Source organism: Mytilus californianus, unplaced genomic scaffold (assembly GCF_021869535.1).
Source record: "Mytilus californianus isolate M0D057914Y unplaced genomic scaffold, xbMytCali1.0.p SCAF_7, whole genome shotgun sequence".
Taxonomy (NCBI): domain Eukaryota; kingdom Metazoa; phylum Mollusca; class Bivalvia; order Mytilida; family Mytilidae; genus Mytilus; species Mytilus californianus.
In genome coordinates this window covers 44,059,152-44,080,108 of record NW_026262723.1, presented here as the reverse complement: position 1 = coordinate 44,080,108, position 20,957 = coordinate 44,059,152, and the positions used below count along the sequence as shown (strand labels likewise).

Below are 20,957 nucleotides of genomic sequence, written 5' to 3'. Positions count from 1 at the left end.
TTATTTTACTTTTTATGCCTCTCTGCATGCTCTTTTACAAGGAAGTGAAATCGGTATGCTACTGTAACATATCTACTTGACACATTAAAGGACGCTAGAGTGTTACGTAATGAACATTATTTTGTATTCTGAGTTGAGGAAATATGAACTTAGCAACTTCCTTTGGGAGAAAACATGTCATTTATTTGTTTTCTTTCTGAAAGCTAATGCGAACGGATTTTGAATAAACATTCGTTTTCACAAAATGTCAACATGAGAAATTGAAATTTAGGTGCAATGGGAATTTATTCAATCTAAGGGCATTTTAATTTGCTGTTTACATTCCATGCAAACGGAAATTAGACTGCTATGGCTTTGTTGATTAATTTAAAGAAACAGTCATGCAACAATCACACTGATTGTTTCAGTTGGAAAATTAAACGCCCACAGACAAACGGACATAGATTGCAGATCGAACTCTATAGACTGAAAGGACAACGACAATACAAGTACCATACAGTTACTGAATCAGAATATTTTGTTGTTAAAAAGACTTTTATTCAATTAATTCTTTTATACATTTGATGCGCACAAAGGTACCATTACAAAAAATAATGAATAAACAAAATATATACACATATATGACATAAACTAGATTGACATGTATAAATATCTCAGTATACTGATTTGAAACGCTCAAATAATTATATTTAGTTCTCTATAGATATATTTATATTTCCAGAGATCACTATCTTTATTCGCATATAAACGTATACACGTTTTTGTTGTTGTGCCTTTACATCTATATTAATGTCCATGTATACTTAAAATAGAACACTTTCAGAGAAATGTGATTTTTAACTGTCAAAGAAACTCCTTTTCAGTTTCATTACTGCTGCTGACAAAATCTAGGTTTAAGTTCTAAAAATAGACAGATTCCTCAGTCTTGAAACCAGTCTTTCGTACATAGAAAGTTTTCGATTTTTTTCATAATAGCACGACTCTGATTGTAGATTATTGTATCGAAAAAATAACCATATTTGGAGGATATTTACATGGGACAACAACCTCAGTAGAAGAAATGGTCAAAATATTAAACGAACAGTGCTTGTATTAATGATCTTCATCTTAAGGTAGTCAATATCCTTTCTCACAACAGCGGTTGGTCTTATGATTCATGTGCAACTTGTGTCTTTTGTTCTTGTTCTAGGAGAATTTTTTATCTATTATATAGTACCATTAATTGCCACGATACAGTCTAAGAACTTTCTGACGTAATATATGTTGTATTTCACACACAACATAACGAACAAAGCGTATGGAACACAACAGTTTATGAACCAAATAGAAGTAAGGAGATGTGGTATGATTGCCAATGAAACAACTCTCAACAGGGTTCAGATTACGACGATAAAATGTATGGTATATTATTGGTTATTGATAGTCAACATATTATTTTTATTCAGGTATAATATCATTATTTTGCTTGCGACATACTTGATTCCAATGGCAACACTGACAGTAACCTACACAAGAATTGGTGTCGAACTCTGGGGTCAACAAACAATAGGCGAAAATACACCAGTGCAGTTTGAAAGGATGAAATCAAAAAGACGGGTAGGTTTTACAATAAAAAAAACTTTTTCGGTACTGAATGATTTGCAAGAGTGATTTCCATAAACGTTTGATTCCTAGATACCAATCTATTTCAATAACTTAAAGTTTGGTTCAATCTCGCGTAGGTAAAATTAATTTCCTGACGTAGGCGATGTTGATACCAAACGTAGACGAAACTGATACATGATATAGGCGAGGTTGATACCTGACGTTGTCACAATATATCTGACATACACAAGGTTAATACCTGACGTAAGCGAAGTTGATACTGGTGTTTTATCGGTTGTCCTTCTGTCTGTATCACTCTGCTCAGCTCTTAATAAAATTGCATATGACGGCTTTGTGACGTCAAATACGTTGAGCCGGTCTTAATAACTTTGACCCGGACATATCACCGACGTCATAATGAATGAACCGACGTTGATAAGTTTGACCCGAACTTATTAAGTCATCTTCCGGTTTGCTGGTGAAACAAAGAAAATACTTGTTTCTATCATGCAAAATACGCAAATGCAACCCGATGAATCAATTATCTGGTTGTCTGCATATTGATATATAAAATATCAGCTGCTAGACACAATTTAAAGCCTTTCTGAACTGCGATCACTCGTCAAAAAGCTTTATATTGTGTCTCGCAGCTGATATTTTACATTATCAATATGCAGACAACTTGATAATCGTTACTTATCCTTTTCTTCTTTCTTTGTAATAACTGTGTTAACCACTTCATTGTGTCTCATTGCCATCGGAAATTGTTTCATCTGAAGCTGAGCGTCAGGACGAAGAATACCAAGAAGATATGATTTCCTTTTATTCAAACCATTTCTATCGATTTGCTGAGCTTAAACGTTGAGAATTTATTTTCTCATTTATGCTGCTTTTATTTATCATTTCGAAAAATCGTTTAAACTCTTTGTTTAATTTTTTTTTTAAACTCAACAGTTATACACTTTCTGGTACCGACAAATTTCGATTGTCGATGGTACTCCGTCGCAGTGCATGCCTGTAATTTAATTGCTTTTCCCTATATCTCTATAGATGTTTTTTTTCAATTGCAGGTTGTAAAAATGATGGTAATGGTCATCATAATATTTGGTATCTGTTGGTTACCATACCATCTATACTTTGTTTTAGTATCTACTACTAATATAACACGGATGAAGTATATACAGGAGTTCTATTTAGTCATTTATTGGTTAGCCATGAGTAATTCAATGTACAACCCAATCATCTACTGTTGGATGAACGCAAAGTAAGTAGTTTACATACTATATTCTTCTTTTTATGAAAATATGTACGATAACGTGACTGTCGTCCTTAAAACATAGCCGTCGTCTCTAAGAAGTGGTCGAAACGCTTTTAAGGATTTTGCAGCATCAGAATTGCGTTGCACCTTAAGGAGTAAACTAGGTTAAGTGGGATAGCACTTTAGGTCAATAATACGTTTGTAATAGGCAGTTCTATTAGTGCTTTATAAGCTTTCATTGAAAGAGAATTAAAATAATTAGTGTTACATCAAAGCTTAGAATATATAATGAAAGTTTTGACACAAACGTAACCAGTCATTTTTAAGAGTTGCACCCCTTTACGAAGGTCTACCTCCGTAATGTTTGGAAAGCCAGCAGTTTCCTATGATGCTTTCCTTAATTGGAAGTGCTGCCTATAAGGTAGCTAATAAACCAAGGGTTGCTTGTGGTAAAGATGAAGTGATCCCTTCGAAGATGTTATGGATGCCATCAACAGTTTGTTGACCGTTATGGAAGGTTTGTTTCACAATGTTGTACTAGACGTAACCACAATCCCGTCCTTTTCCATTCGAACGTGACATCATCGAATGATACTTAACACCGAGTGCCACATGTTGAACAGGATCTGCCTACACTTCCGGAAAACACCGCTAGTTTTTGTTAAGTTAATGTTTTACGTTCTTGTTATGTAGACTGTTATTTCTCTTTTCATCGTTTTTCTTATTTTACCATGGAGGTGTCAGTTTGTCTTCAACTTATGAGTTTGGATTTCCCTTCGATATATGTACCTTCTGCTTGATTCAATAGACTCGAGACGATTAAGAGCTTGGCATGTTGTATGGACACTAAGATACATTGTACTGTGTAGTTTTCTAGATCTAAGTTACTTGTAAGTGCAGTTGTTGTCTCATTGGTGTATTCTAGTTATAAATATTCAGTTGATAGATATACTTGAAGAACTTGAATTATTGTGGAAGGTAACTCGAATGATAAAATTTGATTATCGATTGCACTGTAGAATTATCAGGATATATCGGTAAGAAAGCAATAACTTTGTCCCCATTTTTCTTATTTTTTTTAATTCATAAAAGGTAAAATAAAAAAATACCGAACTCGAATGAAAATTCAAAACGGGAAGTCCCTTATCAAATGGCAAAATCAAAAGTTCAAACACATCAAAGGAATGGAATACAACTGTCATATTCCTGACTTTGAACAGGCATTTCCTTATGTAGAAAATGGTGGATTAAATCTGGTTTTATAGCTAGCCAAACCTCTCACTTGTATGACAGTCGCATAAAATTCTATTATATTGACAACAATGTGTGAACAAATCATACAGACATAATAGGAAAAAATGTCAAAAATAGGAGTACAGTAGTCAACTTTATCTCCAAATTACATTAAAATTTTTTATTGTAAAGTTTTCTTTCTATTGAAATATTTGTGAATGTCGAATACTTCCCTATAAGAAAAGAATTTTGCGTTAACAGTAAAAATTAAAAAAAAAGAGCTTGGTAATATATTCTTATTTTGTTTGAATTATTGTCAAAATAAAAAAAAAAATTAAATGTTTTTGTGAAGAACAGGTTTTAAGCATCATGGATTATTAGTCAGTATTTTTAGATCTCTGAAATTTAGATGCGTCTCTTTGGAGTGCTGTCTCTTTGATATATATCCCAAATCTCCTTTTATTGTTTTCGTTTACTTATTGGCTAATGAGTCATAAAAAAGTATAATTATATGCTTACTTTCCTTGCTCATAGTACAGCATTTGATGTTTAAGAACCGAAACAAGACAAGAGCTATATAACGAAAAGTGACTAAAAAGAATAGACAATACATCTAAGGTAAACTTTGCTTGAGGAAGTTGAAACCTTAGTTTCTAAATAAGTAAACGTTAGCTCATTTTTCAAACTCTATATCAAGACAGAACCACAAAAAAACCTTCTGAAATCACGTCTGGTGTATCATGTATACACTACAGTCAATCTACCTCAGGAATAGATTACCTTAGCTGTATTTGGCAAAACTTTTAGGAATGTTTGGTCCTCAATGCTCTTCAACTTTGTACTTTATTTGGCCTTTTTAATTTTTTTTTATTCGAGCGTCACTGATGTGTCTTTTGTAGACGAAACGTGCGTCTGGCGCAAATACAAAATTTCAATCCTGGTATCTATGATGAGTTTATTTATAATTTCAACTTATTAATATCAACAATAATAGACAATGTTATATCATTTATTTATTTATTGGTTGGGTTTATTAGTCTCCAGACTTCACAAATAAAGCTATTTCATATACAATAAATGAAAAAAAGGATCGCAATAACATATACAAGTGTATTAAATATTAATATATGTCATCTGTCAAATATGAAATCATTTTCTTTCATAATCTCTTAATAAGAAATACTCTGTATTGATGTTCTGCTGAGAAAAGGTTGAATGTTGTTCAAAACTACAATTTATTGACAAATATTTCATCTATTTTGCTATATTCTTTTAATTCAGATTTAGGGATATAAATATAATGACAAAGTTTGAAATTCACAAAAAAATATATAGTACTGTTGCAGCTCATCGGATTATATCATTTTTTGAAATATGATAATGGTCTACGTGTATATTATATACAAAAAGTTATATTGTTTACAATGTATTGTTCAATATTTTCATATATTTATATCAGTATAAATGCAATACTGGCGCAAGCTTATTTTGTATTCATTAGGTCCACTTGAGTCAAGACACATAATTTTAATAAGATTTCGTTTCTCATGCATACATGAATGACAAGTTCTAAAATATCTAGAAAAGTCAATATCGACCCTTAAATTCCGTGAAATTTAAATTTAGTACAATTACAAAATCAATAACTTCTGACTCATTAGAACACTTATGATGTCATATGACATCATAATTCTGACACTCTTTCGTTTGTTAATTTGTTATTGCGCCAGTTTGTTTGTAAGACAGTTGTAGTATATTGTTTTGAAACATAATAGAAAAGAAAGGATACGGGGTTTCCATTCATGACACAAAATTCACAGCTAAAACACAAAAAGCAAAGGAATAGCGTTTTTATTGCTCTTCTTCATCTCAAAGTAACAATGAGGCTTTTAACACGGAGGAAAAACTTTCACCTCACTGCAAATTTAAGACGGCCCCCAGCACTGGTGTGAGCGGAATACCTTTCCGTCTTAAAAAAAACTCCTTGTAAAACAGTATGATTTTGGAAAAAATGATAAGCATGCAAACAAATATTTAAATTAATACCATGTTGAACAGACAAACAACACAAACAACAGCCCACAAAACACTCCACATATCACTCCCAGTATTTTGTGCTCAGTCATCAGTTTTTAATGTAGTGTTTTGTAGACTTGTTTGTCTTTTCGTCGTTTTTCGTTTTCTGCTATGAAGTTGTTCGAGTTTTGATTCTCCTTTGGTATGTATCTTACTCCATTTTCTCACTGAAAAGTAAATATAAGTAACATCAAACCCCAAGAAAAAAATAACCTGACATACTCGTATCAAAAATAAGGTTTCATCAAAATTGTTATTTTAGGAATACTTGGAAAGTCGTTATGCTTACTGGTTTTCATGAATTATGAAACAACAAAGCTCTAAAGCTACTAAAATCTGTCTTTAAATCAATGTGACATTTACCTGGAAACTAAAAGACTGAATGTTTCAATTTTATCAAAACAATGTCTTATGTTACAGTAGGAAATTGCACTCCAGCTAAATTCTGGACCAATAGGATAAGAATAGAACAAAAGTACGGCTTAACATTTTAATTATACGATATTGAAAAGAATACATAAATCGTAGTCTAGTAAATGGACTGTTCTTCCTGTTATATTAGTTTTTATTCAAGTTATCGACATTTTATTATTTTTCACATTTGGTTTTGGCAGAGTCTACTGTAATTTATCAAACAGTTTGAGTTCAGTTGACTGTTGGAGATGTTTACAGTCTTGGTTTTTTTTTAATTACTGTATAACTCGTTACTTCATATTTAGTAATCATGCATACTATTATGTCTTCCTTTTAATAAAAAAACCCGAATATACAATTTTACAATACATAAAAGGGTTACATGAATAACAACGAACATTAGACATTAGACATACCGGAAAATCACCAACAACTGAGAAAATAGACATCTTAACAATACAAATAAAAAATAAGGTCGGGATAGGGATCTTCATTTCTGTATTCTTTACTTTTTTAGACCATTTTTCTCATTTTTTTTACCCATTATTCTCTTTTCTTTATTTTTTAACGTTTTTGCCCACTATTCTACATCCTATAAACCACATTTATACCTTCTATGAAGATCATCGACTATTACTATTATACAATCATTTATCTTGCTTTTGTGAAAGCCGTTAACATTCTGTTAAGTAATAAACCACAAGAAAAATAAAGATTATGCAACAAAAGATTTGAGCTAATTTTGATTTGTCCTGTCCGTAAGTTTACTTATCTTCATTCCATCTTTTGCTTTCTTTAAATTATTACTATATTGTTGGCAAACAATGATCTGTCTTAGAGATTGTAGTAAAATATTTATTTCAATATGTATATGTTTGTTTTGACTTGGAATGAATCAAATTAAACGGATAAATTTCAAGGAAACGTTGATACATATAATGACAAATTTCAAAGTGTATTTGTCATTATATATAATTAAGGAAAACATACTGATACATTAACGGTTGACATTCAAAGATACCAGTATATAGAGTGTGAAGAGAATTTGTGTCTGGATATAGAGTCTGCATTTCATGCTTATGAATTATTCGCATCTTGCTAATATGAACAATCTTTCCGATAGAGCTTTAGTAGGCACTTGATGCATATTTGACATTTTGAAGTACTTTGAAGTATCATATGGAAACCAATATCCTACTTTATGTAAGTTTTGGTGCATTAAAAACCGTACGAGTTAATTGAAGTATTCTATATTTGTAGATTATTTGTCTAAAAAATGTCATTTTCTTTTAAATTGTGCTTTACTATTGTAAATTAAAAGAAACACTTCGCAATTGACATTATTACACTAAAATCAATTTTAAAATGGAATAGTTTGATTCTTAATTTTCAAATCTTGCTGGAGGCGTTGTTTTATTCCATTACTGTACAAACACGTTTATAAACTGCAAATACTTTTTTGAGATTTTTTTTGCTCTTACAAATACTCAACTTCACAAATAATACATGATGGTCTTGAAGTATAGATTAAAGGTACTGAAGTTGTTTATCATCTTAATTACATGTTATAGTGTTCTTGTTGTTTGTCTGTCTATTTTTAACCTTAACTGTTTAGTCCATTTTGGTATATAATTTTTGCGTGTCTAGGTATTTTTACATCCCGCAATTGTGTTATTGTCAATTGCCATTTTTGTATTCGTGTCTTTCATTTTTGCTTATGTACTTTGTCTATAGAGTGTCTATATGCCATTTTGTTTTTCTTTGTTGAAATAGTTATTTTCGTTTATAGTGATGAAAATTAAACACAATGTGGACTGCTGTACCCCAATTTTTGACATTTTTACCTATTATGTCTGTTTGTTTTGCTCACACATTGTTGTCAATGTAATGGAATTCCATATGACTGTCATACAAGTGAGAGGTTTACCTAGCTATAAAACCAGTTTAATCCACCATTTTCTACATAAGGAAATACCTGTAGCAAGTTAGGACTATGACAGCTGTTTTCCAATCGTTTGATGTGTTTGAACTTTTGATTTTGTCTTTCAATAGGGGACTTCCGTTTTGAATTTTCCTTGGAGTTCGGTATTTTTGTTATTTTACTTTTTCATGTAAAATGTTATATATCGTTGACAGAACTTATAGTGTTATTAAAACACATATTCTGTAAACAATTCAAATGATGTTATGCATATAATGTAACTTTGTATGTTTTCTATAGCACAACATGAAAGCATCCTCAATATATAAAAAAGTACATATATATAGCTACTTGGTATTACGGTTATTCCCATTATATTGATTAATTGGTGGTGTTTAATCCATTTTCAGCTCTCTTTGCTTTATCGTAGCGATCATGTTTTTTTTTATGAAGGAAGCCGGAGTGATTGGATTGAACCACCGACCTTCGGCAGTACAATTGTCAATCCTCGTCAATAAAGATTGAAGTCGAAAGCACCCGCCTAGAGCGGGGTACTAACTCACAACATCAGCATTGATAGGCTAGTGATACATGAAGATGAACTACTTAGACCAATCGGCCACCGAGTTCCCCGATTCCAATTATAAAATAGTATTGAAACGTTTATACTGCTGGTACAAATGTGATATCTTCAAAGTTCCAGTCCATGAATAATTTTAATCACACATTTAATATCATATTTTCAGCTTATAAATTAAGTAGTTAAAGTATTAAAACTTAGGTGGAACACCCTAATGCAAGTAAAAGTATGCTCATATAGTGTATTTAAACTAAGGTGGAACACCCTAATGTAAGTAAAAGTATGCTAATATAGTGTTGTTTTCTATACGTCTATTTGCAAATATTTCATTCATATTCAGGACGAGAAGATAAATAAATAATAAATCTAAAATCATAGGTAGGCTCTGTAGAGTGGATCTACCTTGACAAAGGGCAAGCAACTTGGATAACCGCCGTAAAATGAGGGCACATTGGATAGGGCCGAAATTATGCCTTTCAAGCCACTAAGAGACCTGAAAAGAGTTGTTGAAAGGGTTTTAACGGGTAGAGAGCGTGACACTCTTCCAAAAGAAGCTATCGGAGCAACCGAACCTTTTCCGGCCAGACTTGACTGCGTAATTATACACCCACACAAACAAACGTTCACCCGTATTATGCATTGGTTAACATACGGATGAGATAAGTCCAGATGACCATAATTCTATACACCTGGCAATAAAAATATAGTTTTTTGAGCATCAAAATCAATTAGACTTAATAAAAGAGGACAATCCATCTAAGATCAAAATGGAGTACAGAGTTGCAATCTCAGCTTAAATAAGCGTTTTGTCCTCTGTAAGGCTTTTTTTATTACTGCTGATTAGGTTGCAATCACAGGTACCATTGAACTCAGGAAGTCACACATTTGCATATTCTTCTCTGATATTTTACATTAAACTTGTTTTGCATTGGTAATGAAAAGGGTCTCATTTGCAAGGTTTTTCAATTCATTCTATTCGGATGAAAAACATGACGTTTAGAACACATTCTTTATTCTAATTCATATAAAAAATCAAAATTGTTTTAAATTGCAACAAACAAAAATGAAATTCTCTTAAATACAAATTGCTGTCAATCTAAAGGAGATATGTATAATAGCTGGATGGAAGATTGACAATTTTTGCAACTGATCGTCGATCCAGATTAGCAATGCTCTTTTCGGATCCTTCAGTTTAATTTACGAAGCAAAATGAGTAAAACAGTAACAAAGTTACATTATTTACAAGGAATGTCTGAAATTTATTGGAAAAATGTCTTTAGTAAAATATTTTAATGTCACTTTCTACTGTATAGAACATGTACTGGTTATAGCTGGTCATGTAATGTATGCGATTTTATGTCTTCGTCAATAATATAAGGATTAGTGAGTGAAATTTATGCCTCCAGACTATTTTCTTGGATTATTTTCTCTCATTTGTGAAATGTTTTATTATTGGGGAAAAGACCGAGATGGAACTTATTGATATGAATATAATATAGCATACAAATCAGACATTTATCTCTTCTGCAAGAAATTTCATACAAAGACATGACATTTCAAAATGGCTAAGCGAGTTATGATATTAAAATTAACAGACAATAACACTGTTTTCGACAGAGTAAAACTTGTCCATATAAGTTTAGCCTTTCTTCATTAGGACACCTACATGTAATTTTTATCCTCTTTTATATGTTAGATTTTTGGTTCTTTAATCATGAACATCTAAAATGTCACCATAATTAAATTCTCTGTACCATTAATTTTGTCTCACATTAATTACGCCCTATCTCATGTATATATAGCTTTCTTGTAACGATGATTGATTTAGAATTCCCTAACACAATGGTAAATTACTGTCTAAATAAACTAGCTAAAGGTATCCTCTTGCATGTGAATTTGACTGGCACATCTTATAAAGATAGACTTTTCAGACAATTGCAAAAAGTAATTACGCAAATAAATCAGTTAAAATAGGGTATTTTAAAACATTTTATTAAGTTTTCTAAAGGAACGTATACCTTTTTCAATGTTGAACTAAGAACTGATGTTGCTCAATAATGGTGATTTTTTTTCATAGTATTGTCACAGCAATTGACAATGACAACTCGCATTGCTTTCTTGACGCTGTACTTTCATGAATTCGGTAGTGAACCATTTAATGTATTAAATTTTAATACAAATGCTACTTCCGAAATGTAGAGACAGAAAGGTCACAATTTACATGAGTATGTTAAACTTCCGGGTTTACATATACTTCTAGCTATAATAGATCGGAAACATCTGATTTTTTATTCTGTTTATTACTTAAAATCCGAAAGTGTATTATAAACAATTAATATCGTAAGGAAATGAAGAATGACTATTAGACGAAATTAATACCAAGACGAAACTGAAGTTTTGACAGTTAATGAATTATTTCGCCTTGACTGGAATAATTAAACACCTAACAGCGTGAAACTGTACTTTTACAATATCCACAAAATGGTTAGATTTGAAACAAATATTGGAAAACAATAACCCCATGTGAATCAGAAAATAAAAAAGTGGTTGCAATCGTTAAGTGATTCAGTTGTATGAAATAATTCACAGATCTAACTGTCAATGTGAAGTAAAACAATAATTATATCAGTCATTTTATATCAAATCCATTAATGAAATAAAATCTACGTCTCAAAAGAATTAAAATCTTGTTTTAATTGGCAATGCAGCAACCATAAAGCTTTGCACTTCTGTTGAATGTATAACCGAATAGAGAATATCAAAATGTATTTAACTTCGTTCAAGGTATATTCTAAAAACAATGTCAATATTTACAGGTTGTGTTTGTTGAAAAAATGTTTTAAACAAATCCTCATTAGAACAGCTGATTATTGAATGTTCTTGTCATATCTTCGAACAATCTATTTCGAGTGAAAATCATTGGTTGAACCAGGTATTATAACTCACCTACCCCTTCCTTTCAGTTATACAGTATCTCAGAGTAATTTGTTGTTGGTGTTATCCGTGTAATACAGGCGACAGCTATAATGTGACAAAAACTTGTCTTAAGGAGCTGAAACATTTTTTTGAAATTTATTTTATTCTTGCATGAAGCATTTCTGTAAAATAAATAAATCGAAAATTGTGTATTTCAGATTCCGACAAGGATTTGTACGTGCATTTTGTTGTTGTCCATGTGCACCCTGTAAGAGAATTCGGACAAGAATGTATCATGTTCGTGCTTTATATCCGGCTGGACAATTTACAATGTCAGAAAAGTTTTACCACCGGAATGGTTCATCAATGCATACAGTTACGGAGGACATGGATGACACATCATCCTCATTGGTTAGAAAAAGTATCAAACATAACCCACATAAATTAGTGGACTAAAACGTTGTTGTTTATTGATATATCAAAATTTGAATGTTATTGTTGTGATCTCATTAAAGTATATGTGTTTGTAGATAGTTTTAAATACTATTAATTCACCAACTACAACTAACGATGTGTCTAAATTCCAAATGTAGCTTCGTGTAATACACTATTCCTGGATTAATCTGCATCAGGAAAACTGAGAGCTGTAGGATTGTAAGACCAATATTTATCAATATATCAAAACATAGTGAGAGGCAAATAAACTCATCATAGATACCAGTATTAAACTTTTGTACGCCAGAAGCGATTTCGTCTACAAACGTAGTTTAGCCATAAAACTAGGTTTAATCCACCATTTTCTACATAAGGAAATGCCTGTACCAAGTCAGGAATCTGACAGTTGATTTCCATTCGTTAGATGTGTTTGAGCTTTTGATTTTGCCATTTTATAAAAGACTTTCCGTTTTGAATTTTCCTTGGAGTTCGGTATTTTTGTTATTTTACTTTTTACCGATGTTCAAAAAATCTATTTTTTAATTTAATCAACTCAAGAGAACAAACCTCCGGATTTTAAAACAAGTCTACAGTTTTTGTATCAACAAAATATGACTTCTTGTATAAAGTATGACTGTGAAAGAAATTTGTCAACCACAGGGGGTCAACTTAAAATAAAGTTCAAAATTTAAAACGTTTAAAGCTGTACGCATTAAGTCGATCATTGATTAATGAAAAGACCGAAAGCATTTTGATTTATATTTGAAGAAGAACAAACAAATGGAATACATGTTTGTACGCATACAATTTCTGTTTCATATGAATAAAAAAAAAATGTTAGGTATACGTCAAAGTGAAAGAAATCCAACGACACAAATTTATAAGAAAAAGACACCTACAGATTCAATAATAAACATTCGTCTACAAAATGTCAGCTTTAAATCGTCATTGGGATAAGGAGAAGTCTTAACTGAATGAAACAGAGATATTAAAATAATCTACCATCGACACCAAATTCTCCAAATAACAAAAACACTAAGTAGATATAAGAAGATGTGGTATGAGTGCCAATGAGACAACTCTCCATCCAAGTCAAAATTTATAAAAGAAAACCATTATAGGTCAAAGTACGGTCTTCAACACGGAGCCTTGGCTCACACCGAACAGCAAGCAATAAAGGGCCCCAAAAATTACTAGCGTAAAAACCATTCAAACGGGCAAACCAACAGTCTAATCTATATAAAAAACGAGAAACGAGAAACACTTATGAACCACGTTAACAAACGACAACTACTGAACATCAGATTCCTGACTTAGGACAGGTGCAAACAATTGCAGCGTGTTTAAACGTTTTAAATGGTACCAAACCTTCACCCTTATCTGAAACAATTGTGTAACATCACAACATAGAAAGACACACTATAAAATATCAATTGAAATGGCTTGACTCAATCAAAAGACATATTAACACCAGTGAACATACACTGAAAAAATAAATTTGGTCTATGATACAATGCAAATACAAAATAAATAAACTAAGGGAAGAATAATAAAAGTTACATGTTATACCGCTGTGAAATGTTAAACAATTTAAGAAAAACAATATGCCTGAACAAAAATATCAGCCATTTGCAATTACCTTAAACACAGGTAAATGGAAATAATTTTGTTGTTAGGTATACGTGTACATTTCAAATAGAGAAAGGAAATAAATAATTTTGATGTTCATAGTACGAAGAAGTGAAAACATATAGTAATACCAAAGACTTATCAAAGCTGGTATATAGACCAGATATAACCCTAAATAACCCTAAATAACATTAAATAACAAAAAAGCATTACAATTAGTATCAACATGTCAAATAAACAAGAAAGTACGATTTGAGAGTACTCGCAGTTACTGACAGCTAGTTAAAAGCCATAAACAATTAATAATAAAAAATCATGCATCAGAGACTAAGACATGTTTAAATGGTTTGTAGAGTACACAATCTTATAACAAATTTAATTAACATGACATAACGAGTAATATAAAGAATACTTTAGCAAATCTTGTATAAGCAACAACAACGAATGCAGTTAAAGCTCCATAAGCACCACAGATTATCCGAGACATTGCCTTTCTAGACGAGGCTAAACAGATTGAAGTGCAAGGATATGATAAAAAACCATGAAGTTGTGCTTAAAATAATATTTATTCTCGTGGTGTACAGTGAGTACATGTAAAGTTGTTGCTATTCCAAATGGTACTCCTTGTTTCCCTCTAATGGCTGATGTGCTGTTGTATGATTAAATTGTGAATTGCAGTAATTGGAAATGGTTAAACTTCAGACAGACCCAACGAAACATTGCTTGACGTTCTCATACGAAAGGTATTACATTTTAATAATCGGATGGCCGATTCTCCTAAATAAATATATGAAACTTATTATACTTCATGTCAAAATGCCAGATTTTGATTGGTTAATATGAGGGAGACAATTTACTCTATCCATGGCAAATACTCTATTACACTTCACGGAGACGCTTGCTCAAGTGTGCGCTTTAATAAATACGGATGATTGTTATGTGCAAGACGACATAGTTTATTACTTTGAATTTGAAATTTAATAGACAGTAATAACAGAACATTCAGTATAATAAATTAGATAACACATATCTGAGAGGGTGATAGAGCAGATTGTTACCCCTCGAAAAGACATTGTCAACCTTGGCCTCGCCTCAGTTGACAATGTTTTCTCGGGGTAACAATCTGCTCTATCACCCTCTCAGCTATGTGTTATTTATATAATGTCCACCTGCATATCTCTTACTAAAGATTGCGTTTAAACAGACCTTTGTCTTTTTCATTCTAGGCTTTAGAATTTTTCACGGTATTATCATTAGCTTATTACCAAAATCAAACAAAACCGACCGACTTTTTCCCCTATATTTCGAATGTTCCTTTCGTTGATGGCGATGTATAATAATAAAACGGTTTCCATGTAAACAGTATATGTTTTTCTTTAACAACCCTCACTAAATAGGTGTGTGACAAAGCTTTGGAATGCAAAAAAAAAAACGGCTTAAATGGAACCTCTAAAGTCAACTGATCATTAGGAAGTACAAATGTAACCCTAATTTTTGCATACATACATAACTTATGAACTTGAAATTTTCAGACTCAATGTATTATGTATTATGTAAAAAAGACAACATGTACTTTACCTGTGTTCAAATCTCATAAATTAATTAAATATACGAATCAAAGTAACAAACAAAATACTGAGGGAATCACATGAACGTCAAAAGGAGCGAGACCAAGTTTGTCGACAAGGTAATCGTATCCTGCTATGATTAACCTGTCATAGATATAAAAAGATGTGGTATGAGTGCCAATGAGACAACTCTCCATCCAAGTCACAATTTTTAAAAGTAAACCGTTATATGTCAAAGTATGGCCTTCAACACGGAGTCTTTTCTCACACCGAACAGCAAGCTGTTAATCATGGCAATATATAAGAGGAGGATGGTACCTTTGGAGACTAAGATTCCACAAACAGTAGTACATGGAATGATGTAAATTATACATTTTTCAGTTGGCGTGATATGCAGTGACGTCTCATATTTCCATGAGCGTTCTTTTTTCTTTACAGAAAACTGTTACACCAGAGATGTAAAAATCATATCATACATTTTAAAAAAATATATTGATTTCAGACCAAAAATAAAGGGATTCATTGCGGAAGTTTGATTTCATTTTTCCGGCATTCAATGAAAATTTGGATTTCGATTTTCAACCTAGATTTTCTGAATATCATTTAAAAAGAAAACAAGTTAAGGAGTTGTCCCCATATCATAATTGTGGTTTTGTTTTGTCGTTAGGTTGTGGTCTCGTTGATGTATTATTCACATTTCCTAATATTCATCTTTTCACTGCATTACAATGTGTTAAACTCTTTTCATGGTAGTAGTCATAAAACAATTCAAAACAATTGAATTAAACAGCGGCAGAAATGTTTTTTTTTCTATGATGCTGTTTCAGTGTAAATCCAAGAATGTCATTTGGAAAATAACGTGTGTTATCCACAGAAGAGTGTTTTTGTTTGTGTGATACGGCTGATTCAAATATACCCTACATCTCTCTTTTTTACACTTACATTGTGTTTCTGAATCAAGATGCGCAATTCATTTCAAGTAGGCGGTAATGGTAGTTTTTTCATTAATTTCGCTGTCCATATCGTAAACTAATATATCTAAGAATGCTCGTTTCAAAGCTTAGACATTTTAACATATGTGGTTAAAATTTCTGGATACGAAGTGAGATACCTTCTCTCTATATATATTATAAATGACCGTTGTGGATAGTAAACTAGTAATTGATAGTAAATAGTAAATGCATGTTATTTCTAGTATATTTATGTTAACATATCACAGAAAAATGGGGGAATAATTGAAATTAAAACAAAACAAAAAAATAACGGATTTTGGAAAAAGGGTGAGGGCTTAACAATTTGTCCTGTCCCCAAGTACCTATGTGTTTGTTTCACACAATACATTCTTTGAAAATTTAGTTTTTTGAAAACATGTGATAATTTCATAAAGCCACAAAACCAGGTTCATCCTAAATTTTTTCTTAAAATGTCCTGTACCAAGTCAGGAAAATGGCCATTGTTATATTATAGTTCGTTTCTGTGTGTGTTGCATTTTAGTGTTGTGTTTCTGCTGTGTCGTTGTTCTCCTCTTATATTTGATGATGTGTTTCCCTCAGTTATAGTTTGTAACCCGGATTTGCTTTGTTTCTCAATCGATTTATGAATTTCGAATATCGGTACACTACTGTTGTTTTTATTTTGCACCTTTATTCCATGGTCCTCTTGATATGCAAAAAACTACTTAAGTTAAGATTTGTTCCGACGGACGGATTTTTCATCCATGTGCTACGATAAATAAGTACTACGATTGGAAATCTTAACTTAACCCTCTTGCTGCCAAAGGGACATTTATGGCTTCTACACACAAAACTTGTTTATTGTGTAGAACGTCAATGGTCCATGGTAACGTCACAATACAGAGGGGCACTCACAACGTCAAAAGACGGCGCCAAAAGGACGCTTTATGCAGGAATGAAGCAAACGGAATTAAATGCATTATTTATATACTTAAAACGGATGTCAACAAATGATACAAGATCATAAAAGAGGGACGAAAGATATCAGAGGGACAGTCAAAATAAGTTTGTTAGTACTATAATACCAACTTTTTAAACGTGTTTACTAATTGTGTAGTTCGTCATTTTCGTGCAAAATGTCGCATACTTTCAAGAAATTTGTTTTAAAAAAAAAAATTCATGTTTCTTTAAATCATAATATCTTAATTAATCGCATTCCTTATAAATAATCACAGTAAAGGAACCTGTTATACTTGATTACGCGAAATATAAATATTCACAATACACGCTTTATTTAAGAGAACTGGAAAATATTGTTGGGCTCAAATGCTGTGATTGACTTCTTAATTTTTTTTTGTAAAGACGGTACACAAATGTAATACCATATGATATGTTTTTTCCTCCAGAAATTTTCATTGCAAGTCATTTTCTCTTGCTATTTTTTGTGTTTTTGTCCATACATAGGCTATCATTAATTTGTCAGATTTGTTTCCAGAGGGGCGTAAAGGGTGGTATCTTCACGGAAGAACGCGAAATAAAATTGCCATTTCACGATGAACGAACAATTAAAAATTGCTTGCACGTTGATCTTTTTTCCGATTTCACGAAACACGGTGAATAACGAACATTATTCACGGCTGCAAGTGAAATAAAAATGGCAAAACACGTTTCACGAAAATAACCCTTTACCACCCTCTTTCCAGTATGAATGAAATATTTAAAGACGTACTGTTTCAAACGCAATAAAGATGATCTTTGTTTCACTTTTCCAATGTGTAAATTTTCAATATGCACATGACCCTGACACATATTTTGTTAACGTTATATGACGTATGTTGAAAAAAGAAAACAATGTCACCGTCAATTTGTGTAGGGGATCAAGAAAGGTTTTAGTTACTTCGAAATGTAGGTATCGTATGGAATTTTGAAAAACCACAACTTTTAATCACAATTTCATTCATATCTCTAATAAAATCAGTATTTTATAGTACTTTGGTAACAGGTATAATAAAAAGAAGATGAACATTCACTGTTTTAAACTAGAAACGCAGCCAAAACCAGCTACAAATTGACATGACTGGTGGTCACTAAAATTGTTGTATTAGAGTAAAAAATGATGGCTTCAAAATTGTGTAGAAATTTGAAATAGGTTACCCGGTTTCATTTAAGATTTTTACCATTCCATTCCGTATTTGGATACGCAAACGTCAAGTTATCTAAATTCGATGTTTTTGGCAAACAAAAAATATGGCGGATACCTTTTAGAACGGACAGGATAAAGAAATAGCAAAAACAAGTGATTTTGGACAATGTTTCTATGTCGTATTGAAACTATATTGCTTTCAAAACCTACAAACTTTAATAATCAATTATAATAACAGCATGACAAGTTGAAAAAAATAGTTTAAACGTCGATTGTTTAGCCGATTGATTTCGCGGACTTTTTAACGTCATCGACGACTGTAGCGCCACCTAATCAATTCTCCTGCTATTGTTGCTGATAGAGCTTGACGACAACGGACGTTTCCAAGGACTTGCTTTTCAACTGATACGTAACGGAAAACATTCAGCTTTAGAGTTTTCATTCGTATGACGTCATGTTATGACATGACGTTAATGCGCCAAGATCATTCATGAAATTTGGCGGAATTTTATTTTATTTTGATTTTATACATTTTTTAAGCTCTTGTGCATTAATTATTTACCTCCCACGTAAATCCACTAAACATCCACGTAAAAAACAATAGTATTGAAACATATCCAATATCACTACACAGAGATTTTTTTTGTTTACGAACTATTTTTAAGTTCCTCAATTTGAAGTGCATAAGGGATACTGGCCGATTTATCAACAGCCATGGCAGATATAGGATAGGAAATAAGACTTTTTTAAGTATTGAATGCATTTTTGTAGATTTGTTTGGGTGTAAAAGCGTTGACCGAAGCTCAAGATTAACTTATCTATAAAACAAACAAAAAACATTCAAATCTAACATTTACGTTTTAATGTTACAACTAGGAATTTACGAGTTAGATCGACCTTTTCTATTTCAAATCCCCTACGTATGCATTATTGTGACGTTGTCGTGGAGAGCACGTGCTGTCATGGATGTTACCTGCCAACCAAAGTGGTGGAATCCTTATGTAACATCTCTGTGATTCAATTTATTGAAGGTTGAATGTGTCGAACATGGAATCAACAGTTATTTAATATATTTAGGAATTTATCTATCGGGATTTTCAGCCATATCATTATAACGGAGGGTAAATTTAATAAAAGTATATTAAGAGGCTTCCATTGACGATATCTGCGATTTTTGACTAGATAATATCGTTTTAATGTTACTTTTGGATATCTAATTGTATTAGGTTTCACAGGCTGTAAGTTTATAGCATTGCTATCTATAGAAGAAGGAATAATGATAATATCAAGAATGAGGATAGTATTCTTCATTAAATGTTTGGCCAGATGATGATGAAAAGAGTTTGTTCAAAATCTAATAATTCGAATACGCTGGAATGTTAACAGGTTAAATGAATTTCCTCTGTTTTATCATACAAAGTATTTTATGCACATTTTCTTGCATTTATGCAGTTTCATCCATCTTATCATTTACAATTAATCGTGTCAGTAAGAAGCCTTTTAACAGTTATTAATATTTATAGGTTTCATAACGAGTCAGAATTGGATACCGCTTAATGTCACTTCGAGATATTTAGTTTCAGTATGATAATAATCGAACCTTTTGTGAGTTAACTCTTATTATTGAAATTGGATAAGGTGAGTTAATATCCAGCATTATCCATACTCGCGAGTTATTAAACATATTTCTCTCACGGTTAAAGTTCTTTATTCAAAAAGAAAAATTCCGCAAAACATTGATCTTATCTTTTGCACCTTAACAGTTTTACGTCATCTTCCGTTGTCAGACAGTAAAATCGGACTTTTCACGCTTTTTGTACGCTTCAGAATTAACTCAAATTTGACCAACAGAATATTTTCCGGTGGGACATGCGAGTGTCATGTACAATATTGAAAAAATCACACATCTCCGTTGAAACGAAGAAAAAAAAGGCCATTGTGAATATACCAGGAATAAAATTGTGTACGCCAGACGACCGGTTCTTCTACAAAAGACCCATTAGTGACGCTCGAATCAAAATGTTAAAAAAACCAACTAAAGTACGAAGTAATTTTGACATCATTTACTTGACGAATAGCCATTGCAGGATAGACACACCAAATTAACGCATTTTCGTATTACTTATTTTAGATATCACACTGTATTCAGTGTGATACGAGAAAAATATCTTCATAAATATCAGGCCACTAAAATAAGATAAAAAAACTTTGTTATGCATGTGATATTATTCTCAATGCTTTTAGATT

At 31.9% G+C, this 20,957-nt stretch overlaps 1 protein-coding gene across 1 annotated transcript in view; it reads left to right on the top strand.

Moving 5' to 3' along the window:
- Window positions 1-12,699, top strand: part of LOC127708457 (tachykinin-like peptides receptor 99D) — a 60,313-nt gene extending 47,614 nt beyond the window's left edge. Inside the window, exons 3-5 of the mRNA XM_052213325.1 lie at window positions 1,446-1,596; window positions 2,655-2,848; window positions 12,201-12,699. Coding sequence (XP_052069285.1) covers window positions 1,446-1,596; window positions 2,655-2,848; window positions 12,201-12,438 — 583 coding nt within the window. The 3' untranslated portion in view covers window positions 12,439-12,699. The remainder of the gene's footprint in view (window positions 1-1,445; window positions 1,597-2,654; window positions 2,849-12,200) is intronic.
- The last annotated feature ends 8,258 nt before the right edge of the window (window positions 12,700-20,957 follow it).